This window comes from Pogona vitticeps, chromosome 1, assembly GCF_051106095.1.
Source record: "Pogona vitticeps strain Pit_001003342236 chromosome 1, PviZW2.1, whole genome shotgun sequence".
Taxonomy (NCBI): domain Eukaryota; kingdom Metazoa; phylum Chordata; class Lepidosauria; order Squamata; family Agamidae; genus Pogona; species Pogona vitticeps.
Genome location: NC_135783.1, coordinates 351,746,900 through 351,758,317, shown reverse-complemented (window position 1 = coordinate 351,758,317; position 11,418 = coordinate 351,746,900). Strand labels below are relative to the sequence as shown.

Here is an 11,418-nt window from a genome sequence, read left to right as displayed (position 1 = left end):
CCTGCGCTCTGGGTTGACAACCCCGGGCGTCTCTCTCCGGCTGGGGCTCCCCGATGGCCGCCGCCTTTTTGGTGGCGCTCTACGAGTACTCCCCGCTTTTCTACATCTCCGTGGTCTTCGTCTGCTTCTTGGTCACCAGCGGCCTCGTCATGGGCTGGTCAGTGCAGAGCCTTGGGAAGAAAAATTCCTTTTTTGGGGGAGGGGGGGAAAGGGGGGACTACACCTCCCAGTATCCACAGCCATGGGGATTCTGGAGGGTGTAGTCCCCCCCAAAAAATGCACGGGAGGCTCAGGGGAATGGAAGGGAGGGGGGGCAAGCGACTCAGGATTTTGGAGGGAGGTGGAGAAATCCGTGGGGATGAATGGGGATGGAAAGGGGGGGGCGCGGCGATATAGGGACCTGTCAGAAACCTAAATATTGGGTTTCCTTACTGAGTGTGGGGGGGCAGATCTGCACCTGCAAGACATGATAAGGGGGGGTTGGACACTCGGTAGCCTCTCTTCCCCCCCCCCGCTCCTCCCCTGCTTTTGGCAAGGAAATATAATTATTTATATTTATTGTTTATTTTATTTATTTATTTATTTATTTATTTATTTATTTATTTATTTATTTATTTATTTGATTTTTACCCCGCCCCTCTAGACCATGTCTACTCGTTGTTGTTTGTATCTTATTGAAATATAAATATAATTCTGGAAAATCTCCGGGGCTGGTCATTGACCTTTTGAAGAGTGGGGAATCGAACTCCCAACCTCTGGCTTTTACCCCTCTAATATAATCAGATGCCAATGTTTTTAATTAATTTATTTTTTTCCAGCTTTGCCCCGCCCTTCTAGATTCAACGAATGTCCCCTGGGCGGCTTGCAGTCCGGATATATAAAACAAGAATTAAAACAGACAACATGGGAGATAGGAAAAGTCCAAGATGGGGAAAACACAGGGGACAAAGTGATGGAAAGGGCGGGGGGGGGGAGGCCTGCCTGAAGAACCAAGTCTTCAGCTTGGTTCTTAAAAACTCCTAATGAGGGTGCCGGGCGAATCTCCAGGGGGCAAGATGCTCCAGAGGCGAGGAGCCACCGCCGAGAAGGCCCAGATTCTAGTTCTCTCCTTCCAGGTCTCTCTCGGGGTCAAGCCCCTCAGCCGCCCAGCCTGGCTAGATCGACTGACATGGGTAGAGCCAGGTGGGAGCAGCCGCTCTGCCAGGTATCGAGGTCCTAAACCGTTTAGGGCTTTATATGTAAGTCCAAGGGTAACTTTTGCAACATCACCATCATCCTTGTTGTTGTCGTGATCACAGCTCTAATTACTATTTCAGTGTATGTGACAAGCTCCTATTCACGTATGTTCCTTTTGTCCTTCCCAGGTTTGGGTGGGACGTCCCCGTGATTTTGAGAAACTCAGAAGAAACGGAGTCAAATGTGAAAGTGTCCCAAAAACAGATGCGGCAAGTGAAGAACCCGTTCAGCTTGGAAATAAAAAATCTGACGACGGCTTCAGCTACAAGTCAGTGGATTTTTTTTTTTAAACTGTAAATGTTTAGCCATTGTTCGTACATCCTTTTCTACCCTTTGTTCTTGGCCACATCAAGAAGCCGATTGTTTACTTGCAGAAACTTTTCCTGTAGGAAATCATCCACTGAATTTGTCTGAATGAGATTTTTAAAAAGCCATATTTCCTCACCTAACTTAGAGGGTTGTTATCTGGGTTTAAATTGCCTCCCTCAAGCTCACTGATCGAACCCAAGAGAAAGCAGAGTGGAATGTGAATGATCGTTCTGACTTCTGTATAACGTCTCCGTTATAAACTTGACTGAAGCAAAGGGGAAAGGCAGAATCCTTTGTGAAACATGGAGAGAGCAGGTTGCGTCTCATGTGACTGATTGTGCTCTAGTTGCACAATCAGGCAGGCACCTGGTCGCACACACACACAGAAGAAAGCCCACCAGACGTTGCTCTTGCACACACAGGTTTCTGCAAGAGAACCATGGCCTGTGCTTGTCAATAACAGGCGTAACCTGTAATCTTGTACTCATTTACCTGGAAGGAAGCACCACTGAAATCCAATATATCTAAACATGAGTAGATATGTAGAGCACACTGTGTTGTTAATGTTCAGTGGTTTCCAACCTTGGGTCCCAGATGTTCTTGGACTACAACTCCCAGAAATCCTGACCAGCACAGCTAGGAGTGAAGGCTTTTGGGAGTTTTAGTCCAAGAACACCTGGAGACGCAAGGCTGGAAAATGCTGTTCTCGATTCTCTGTCCTTGGTGCTAGAAGTCTGATGTGGTACCACACAAGTGCATTACGGGGAATCCCAGTTGGAACACAGGTGCTTTGCTACGTAGAATTTAGAAAGCTGAGTCAAAAGACACATTTTGAGCTCCAGGGATGAAGTCCAAACATGCTTAGAATTTAAGCCTCAGCTCAAAGAGGTAAAAATACTTTAATTTAAAGCTGGTTAAGAGGCCTTGCCAGATCATCATTGCCAGAAGAACAGACATTGACTTGAAAGACTCCATGATCGTAATATGATGCCAGCTGTATCCCAGTGGGACTGTAGGAGTCATGTTTCACTAGAGACCTTTCAAAGTGGCTGATTTCATGACCTTGTATCGGTGTTTTATCCCCAAGGTGGCATAACGCTGGGGCTTGATTGTCTGGAGGATTGTCACCTGACGTGCTACTGGGACTGCAGTGTGCAAAGGCTCCATGAAGCTCTGCAGATGCATGCCCGTTCCCTTCGCCTAAAAACTCCCCAGGCCTTTGAAGATGCGCTGTGCAACGAATACCTTTACCGCCAACAGTACCAGTATCCTTTAACCAAGATTCCACGCCTTCAGCTTCATGTGGAAGCAGATTCCAGGAAATAGCCCCTTGTAAACAAACAAGTTTCCAGCCTTTGTACTGTACATGCCAAGTACATTTCAGAGGGAAAAAAACAAGGAAAAGAGGTTCCAGAGAATGGATGCTTGGTGATATTATATCCTCTTCTGGGTGCCTAGGTTCCGGTTTTGTTTCTTTTTTTAAATATATATATCACCATGGTTTCTGTCCTCATCCTCCACTACACTAGTGGAAATTGTTTATATAAACAACGTAAGATCGATCGATCGATCGATCGATCGATCGATCGATCGATCGATCGATCGATCTATCTATCTATCTATCTATCTATCTATCTATCTATCTATCTATCTATCTATCTATCTATCTATCTATCTATCTATCTATCTATCTATATCTCTGTCGATCAATTGATTGATCAATAGATAGATATTTATATATTTATATAAATGATTTACATAAACGATTTCCACTATTTATATAAATGATTTCCACTAGCGTAGTGGAGGATGAGGACAGAAATCATGGTGATAAAACTCAGTTTGCAAATGGAACCCTTATTTATTTGAAGACAGGACCTCCCTTAGCTCTGGATATGGAGCGTCGAAAAACATATCTCCATTTCTTCTTTGCAAACTGTTCTGCACCCACTAATGAGCTGTTTGGAAATATGTGGATTGCTGCCAATGACCCACTTGCTCTGTGCACTGCTTTTCTGTGGCATAGCTGTTGCACAGCCGAGGGGAGAGCAGAAAGTAGATTTGCAAGTCTTTTGACAGCCTTGCCATTGTATACAGATCAGTTGTTGTTTTTTATCAGAAATTTACAGTCTTTGGCAGGGTAACCAGAGCAATTGAAAAGAGAAGTTGTGACCAAATCATGCAAGATGAATTAGGCATGCATTTATTAATTTTACTTAGGTTTTGTGCATCGCGTGTTCTATTTATTAGCTGATTTGTTCGGCTTGTCAGCAGACCTGTTCTGTGTATTGGCAGATTTGGAGTGGAGCAATTGCAGATTCCCAGTGTGGTGTAATGGACAGAGTAACAGCCTGGGACTCTGGTAGAACAGGGTTCCATTCCTGTTCCTCGGCCGCAGACATTCACTGGGGATTGGGGTGTAACTGGTAAAGCTGCTCCTTAAATATCTCACTTGTTAAGCTCTCTATAAGTCAGTTCCGTCTTAATGGCTGAAAACAGACAGTTACAGAGTCCAGTGGAGCCATGCTCCTTGATATCTGAAAAATTTGCTCATTTCTCCAGCTGGTACTGTTTTTAAAAGAGGTGATGAGGAGAGAAAGTTCACAGTATTTGAAACGGAATGTCTTTATTTTGAATATTTTCATGCCACCTTTCTCCTAAAGGGTCCAAGGTGGCAGTACAGCATTCTGTGCTTGCAGATTATTATCAGGGACAAACACAACGCAAGCTGTCCCACTTTAAACAGGTTGGCTTAGCAAGAGAGTTGGCACACCCTCCCAAATTTGTTTTTAAAAAACCAACAACATTGGCATCCAAAATGGCATTTGTCTTCAGTTGTACTGGCAGCGTGAAAGCTCCTTGACACGTACCAAGCATTAAAAAGACAGAGAAGGAGGAAAAGCACTGTCAGTTACCAGAAGAGGCACAAATCACCGATTTTGGACCGGTGCCTCGATCTCGGTACCCACTCGTAGCGCTGCTGACCTTAGCTGATGAAGACAACAGAGAAATCTATGACATTGTAAGTAATGTTTGTCTTTTAAAACAACATGGAAACAAGTTTATATACTAGAGATATAGAAGAATTACTGCTGAGCAAAAGCAATTTGGTGATTGCTTTTTTTCCCCTACTGTTGCATTGCTTTGGGTCTTTTTTATTGTCCTTTTTGAAGTCGCATCTCTCCGACGGTCTTGGAGTAGAAAACTAGTAATTGGAAATTATTATATTCTAGAAGCTGGATCCATTTCAGCCTGCAGGGAAAAATTGGCAAAAGTTAATAACAGGTCCTGATTTCTCATCTAATGGAAGATTTGTCTGGGTGAACTTGTAACTTGATGGGGCTGATTAGTGATATTCAACTGGTTTCATTTAACTTTCGCCTGGAAGAGCTAATTTATGGTCACTGGGGAGGATTTTACTCAACCTGAAGCAGGAAATTGAATGCATTTCAAAGTTGAAGGTGTCGAACGAAAGCTAGGTGGCTTCTTAAAATGTTTTCCTCACTTTTCTTCCAAAGTATTCACTTTCCAGCTTTTATTCTGTGTCCTCGGCACAAAACATAAGACAACCAGCTCAAAGCAAAGGAGCATGGATAACATCAGACATGGAAATGCACCCTTTCAATTCAAAAGGCAGCATAGAATTTCAAATTTTGCAGTAAGAGTGTGCAGGCGTGGACACATGTGAGCAAACGCGCACACATGTATGTAAGCATGTGGGTACAGTGAAGTCTAAAGTCGCGGTGGGGGGGTGTCACTTCTCTGGCGGGTGCGAAGCATCCCTGTGGGTTCAAATTGCAAGTTGCTGGTGTGTGTTGTACATGGATAGAGAGAGATATAAATACATGCCGAGAAAATGTCATACATGTTAAGCTGGCGGAATGAGGCCTGTGAGTTGCAGTTGGGATTTTAGCCCTAAACGATCAAGCAGAACTTATGCAGAATGTGGATGTTATCTTGTTAGAAATTAAGGCTAAGAGGCTTCATATTTTTTTTTCTCATCCGTCAGAACATTTGGTGGGTTACTGTTGTTTTTAAACAATAGATGAAACCTTTTTTTTCTTTTCTTTTTTTAAAAGATCGCTATGGTGTCAATCATTCATGTTCCTGATAACAGTTACAGACTTTCCTGCAGGATGTTGTATCAGTATTTGCTCTTAGCCCAAGGACAATTTCATGATTTAAAGGTAAGCTTTGGGATTCCTTGTCTTTTATATGGAACAAAAGTTTTTTCAGGAAAAAAAAGACTGAGGTTCGTGTTAAATGGGCTGAGCGTTCTGCATCCAGACAAGAAATAACTGGTGAAAATCGAGTGCTAGATAACTATTCTTGTTTACCTGGGGGTGCAGAAAGTTCAAAGAACGTTACTGAAACATCTGGATGGCAGAGGCATTGCTTTTTCTTTTCCCAGCAACAATGGTAGAACGACGAGAAAGGAGAACTGTAGTCATTCAGTGATATAACTGATAGGTATAATGTAAATATTGCATGACATTGTCTTGTTTTTAGCCTCTAGTTTTCAAGGTGAAAAGGAAAGAACAAGAGCCTTTCATAATTGTAGGCGTATTGTAGCAAAATCTGAGGTTCCTTTGGTCACTTAAAATAGGGGCACAGTGGTGCCTCGACTTATGAACTCAGTCCATTCCAGAAGATGGTCGTAACTCGAAATGGTCGTAAGTCGAAGCACCATTTCCCATTGAAATGCATGAAACGCAATTCATCCGTTCTGGCTGTTTTTTGTGGGGTTTTTTTTGGTAGTATCTCGAGGCACCGGTCGCAAGTCGAAGCGGTTAATCCATCCACGACCACTAGGGGAGAATTTTTCTTCTTTTAACCTAAGATGACTTAGGTTAAAAAAAGGACAGGAAAGGAGGGAGGGAACATTGGGGAAAAGAGGAAAGAAAGAAAGAAGGTTATCACTGGGGCACACAGACTCCAACAGACGAAGGTTTGTGCTTTTAGGCACAAAAAGGGAGAGAGGAGAGAGAGAGAAGACAAGGGGGGGGAGAGTTTGGAGTCTAAATACCTTTTAAAATGAAACACCTTTTAAACCCACACATTTTAAAACAAAAGAGAGGTCACAGTACACAAACCCTAGAAGCCACAGAATGCAATAAATAAATCCAGCAACCATTATTCCAGCAAACAGACCTCTCGGTCTAATTTTACATTTTAAAATTACAGTCTTAATTTTCACATTTAATTTTAATTTCATATTACAGTCTGATTTTCACATTTCAAACCCACACCGCAAGACCCATCAGAGCACAGAAACATAACCTCCCCTCCACCTAGCCCAAACCCACACTGCAAAAACCTTGTGCAGTACATACAGTGTACTCGCCCAGAACAGGCAGTCTGTCTGTTTTAAAAAAGAAAGCCAAAAATCCAAAAAGCAAAAATTTAAAAAAAGAAGCCAAAAAGAAACAACCCACAGTACAGTACAGTACCAGGCAGTCTGAAGTCTCTCTCCGAACCCACACTCTCTAACCACTGGGACGAACGAGGTACAGAGAAGCAGCCTCTTCGCTGACCAGTGGTTAACTGGAAGCAGTTCAAATTCCCCACTTTCCCCACCTTTCCCTCTTTTTTTTCCGGTCGTAACTGGAAGCTCCACCCATAAGTCAAAGCAAAATTTTGCGGCCAGAGCTGGTCGTAATTCGAAATGGTCCTAAGTCGGGACGTCCATAAGTTGAGGCACCGCCTCTAGCTTCCTTTTATATACATCACGTATTAACTTTGTTGATGCTACCCATGAATGACTTCCCAAAGGCGCTACCATTAATAGCCCTAGTCTTGCAAATTCAAGCCCATGGCTTCCTTTACCAAATGAAACCATCTCATATTTAGGCTTCCTCTTTTCCTGCTGTCACCAGTTGTTTTTTTTTTCAGCACTGTTGAAAAAAAAGTCTTGCCTTCTTGTGATATTACGATGTTAGGTAGCTTCCTTGGTTCCTAAATGTTGGTTCGTTCCTTCCCTCCTCCTCCTCCTGGGCTTCCCTGCAACTCCAGCAACTCTTCATGTCGGCCAACAGCAACACATCGTCTCTGAACAGTCCCCCGTCCGTTCGCACAATCGAAGACGACCGCGTTCTGCTGGAAGACGTCAGGCTGGCTGGGGACGAGCTGGAGACACCAGAAGAGAGCAGTAAGGACTGTGTGGTCTGCCAGAATCGGCCCGTCAACTGGGTCCTCCTCCCTTGCAGGCACACCTGCCTGTGTGACGAGTGTGTGAAATACTTCCAGCAGTGCCCGATGTGTCGGCAATTTGTGGGTGAATCCTTTCCCCTGAGCAGCCAAACGCAGTAAGAACAAAGACCAGAAAGAGAAACTCACCTGTTTTGGGACAGTCTATCTCTCTCCTTCCACTCCAAAGACCGTTCCGGTGGCTGATCAGCCGCGAGCGTTTGCACCTCCCCTTAATTTATTTTGGAAGCCAAGAACGTTTAGCGTGCCTGAGGTCGGAGCCCCAGCGCAGCCTTCTGGGGGCGCCACAAACGGAGAAAGAAGCCGCCCTGTTGCGCTCAGCGTGAAGAGCGTCTTTAACGCAGAAAGCAATCTCCGGGGTGTTCTAACGAAGGATGATGAAGAGGTTCGTGCCAGCAACCGGGTGCAGCAGGAACATACCGGGCCGACGTTCTTTCCTCTCTCCCTTGTGAGGAATATAGTATTATTTATTTATTAAAGATTCAAAAGACGGTGGGTGGATTTCCAATCACTAGTCACTTTGGGCTTTTCCGCTGTAGCAAAGGGAATAACGCAAGGAAAGGAATATAATCTGTGCAGCTCATTCACTGGTTTTTTTTTCCAATAGTCCGTCATTCTTTTGTGCATATATATGATCTTCTTGGGTTCACTCTGGATAGAACTGGCTGCTTTGATTTCCTTGTGGAACTCTCAGAAGTATTGTTTCAGGGTTGGAACGCTTCTCCTCCGGTGAAGACCAGCTCAGCCTAGGTAGGGACGGCCACAGTCAAGAAAAATGGGCAGGCTCAAAACTTAAGAAGAAAATATTCAGTGACTGAAACCCACTGGTAAGGGGCAACCAGAGTAGGCCCACTGAATGAATGGAAGTTACATAAGTCAGATACTTGGGCATTCCAACTTCCAGGAAAATAAAACATGATCTTTTTAAATTATATTTGTATTATTTGATCTTGTAAGGTGTTGAGAGTTGTTAGTTTTGATTTTATATAAACCCTCCAGTGCAGTACTTGCACTAACGGGGTGGTATGAATGAATGAATGAATGAATGAATGAATGAATGAATGAATGAATGGGTATTGACCCATCAAATCTCCACTGATTCAATGGGCTTACTCGGTTGTGACTCACTACTGGCTTTCTGCCAGAGAGTGGCAAACCGGAGAGGTTAGCTTGCCCCAGACAAGATGTACACAGAGTACGGATGTGCTGTGTTAAGAACCCACAGACAGACCCATAGACTCTAAATGGAGCCCTTTGTCCCAGTCATGAGGGGCTGGAAGCCTAGGGATGACAAGGGCGGGCAGATCAGGAAACAACGGTTAGTGCCATTCCATTTGACTATGGGTCTGAGCCCTACCCATCTGCGGCCCATACTGTAGTTCTGCAAGGAAGGAATCACCCCTTTGCTTTATACAAAGCAAAAGTGGCGAGGAAGAAGGAAACACACACAAAACTTAACTGTTCTGCAGAACGTTTGCAGGCAACAGGATACAGTATGTGCCAACATGTTAAGTGTTCTGGTGGAATACAGTCTCATGCCCATGGTTTTTAAGCCCTTGGCCTACATGAAGTCTTCCATTCTGATCCCCCCCCCCTTACTGATTAGGAATAGACTTCCAAGGTTGGAGAGGACTAAATCACAAAAAATCATTCTGTTTTTTCATCATTGCATCCAGCGTCCACTCCAAGGAACCAAAACACCCGACGCTTCACTCCTGCCTCCGATTTTTAGTGCTGCTTCAAGAACTGGATTTGTTCTTGCCCTTTTAGCCCCCCTCAAATCCCATAATTGTTGTAAGCTGCCCAGAGACGTTTGGGTAGTGTGGGGGTGACGTACAACTTAAATAAACAACACAGGGCAGATTTATTTCAATGTGAGCTTTGCGCAGCGTCTCTGAAGATGCAAACTGTCGTTCCTGAAAGATCACATTGAAATAAATTCGTCAGCCTTAAGGGTGCCAGAAGACTTTGGTTTTGATATATGAATTGGAATGGTCAAACGCGGCTGCCACGTTGAAAATTCTTGCAAGGTCGGGTCGGGTGAAACAGACTGGGTTTCACCCAAAGCCAGGGATTCGAGGTGAGCTGGAATCTCCATTTCCTTCCTCGCTGCGATTTTGTGAGTGGGATCGAGGTGAGCGCCAAGGTCTGACGGAGTGTAGGTTAAGGGGCAATTTGGTCACCCCTCTTTGTAACACGCATGGCCTAAAGTGAATTTACTCTGATCTTTCATGCGGTGCCCCTCGTTCTCTTTTTCTCCTCTGGCTACAGCAACGGTAGCTAAAGTGCGTCCTTCCAAGTCCTGTTAGAGTGAAGTCTTCACCAGCAAGGCTAGGGGAATCTCGGGGCTCAAGAGGCAAGGGTCTACAGGGCCACCCCTGGCACCTACCTCCTATGCAAAGAGCAGAAAGTCAAGAAGGAGTGGGTGGGTGGCTTGGGGTTGTTGTTACGCCTTGCCTTTTCCATGGCTAGCACCTCCACTCTGTCAGAGGACAGTTTGCCTCTTCTCTCTGGAGCCACCTCCTGCCGTAGACATGGCAAAATAAGCAAAACAGAAAGGAACACCCTTCTCTGATATGCACCTTTATCCAGGTAAAAGGTAAAGGTTCCCCTTGACATTTTTTGTCCAGTCGTGTTCGACTCTAGGGGGCGGTGCTCATCCCCGCTTCCAAGCCATAGAGCCAGCGTTTTGTCCGAAGACAATCTTCCGTGGTCACATGGCCAGTGCGACTTAGACACAGAACGCTGTTACCTTCCCACCAAAGTGGTCCCTATTTATCTACTTGCATTTGCATGCTTTCGAACCGCTAGGTTAGCGGGAGCTGGGACAAGCGACAGGACTGCTTGGTCTTCTGATCCTGCAGCACAGGCTTCTGCGGTTTAGCCCGCAGCGCCACCACGTCCAGGTATTCACATGCAAACCGTCTCCCCCCCCCATTGCATACATACCCCTTTCTCCTCCCCTGCCTCCACTCAGCATTTCCAGTCACTGATGCATCTTGACTAGATCAGCTTGCAAACCAGTGTGTCCGCGTGCCTTCTGTGGCAAAACCAGCCAAAGATCCTGCAGCATCTTAAACCTTGACCTGCTACAGCGTTTTGCGTCCTGCTTCCCACTTCCTGCAAAGGCAACCAACATTTCTCATTGGTGTAATAGCCAAAAGGACAGGCTATTATAAATCGGCAGGCCAGTAGCCTGTTCTGTGCAGGCAAGAGCTTCTGCAGCTGTGGATCTGCTGGTTCCACAAGCCAGAGGCTACCCCTGTTTTCAAGAGTGTGGGGACTGGCCTTCCCCCATGGGACGTGGTGGCGCTGTGGGTTAAACAAGGTCAGAAGACCAGCCGTCCTCAGATCGAATCCACGTGGCGGAGGGAGCACCCGTCACTCGTCCCGGCTCCTGCCAGCCTAGCCGTTCGAAAGCATGTAAATGTGAGTCGATAAATAGGGACCACATCGGTGGGAAGGGCATGGCATTCCGTGTCTAGTCGCACTGGCCACGTGACTACGGAAACAGACAAACGTTGGCTCTATGGCTTGGAGACGGGGATGAGCACCACGCCCTAGAGTCGGACACGACTGGACTCAATGTCAAGAGGAGGAACCTTTACCTTAATTACATACAAGAGCCACGGTTATGTGCCAAAGATGCATTATTCACCCCAGGGC

At 45.3% G+C, this 11,418-nt stretch overlaps 1 protein-coding gene across 1 annotated transcript; it reads left to right on the top strand.

The window, feature by feature from the left end:
* CGRRF1 (cell growth regulator with ring finger domain 1) lies at positions 1 to 8,335 on the top strand. Its single transcript, XM_020813028.3, has 6 exons — positions 1 to 157; positions 1,365 to 1,504; positions 2,633 to 2,810; positions 4,420 to 4,567; positions 5,625 to 5,732; positions 7,558 to 8,335. The coding sequence occupies exons 1-6, from the start codon at positions 54 to 56 to the stop codon at positions 7,852 to 7,854; spliced, it is 975 nt and encodes a 324-aa protein (XP_020668687.3). The 5' UTR covers positions 1 to 53; the 3' UTR covers positions 7,855 to 8,335.
* The last annotated feature ends 3,083 nt before the right edge of the window (positions 8,336 to 11,418 follow it).

What these genes read in the sequence shown, in the direction of transcription:
- CGRRF1 (XM_020813028.3), top strand. Translation starts at nt 54, where the DNA reads ATGGCCGCCGCCTTTTTGGTGGCGCTCTACGAGTACTCCCCGCTTTTC. An exon ending in CTTTACCGCCAACAGTACCA is followed by an intron (nt 2,811 to 4,419) that starts GTATCCTTTAAC and finishes ACACGTACCAAG; the next exon opens with CATTAAAAAGACAGAGAAGG. An exon ending in ACAGAGAAATCTATGACATT is followed by an intron (nt 4,568 to 5,624) that starts GTAAGTAATGTT and finishes TTTTTTTAAAAG; the next exon opens with ATCGCTATGGTGTCAATCAT.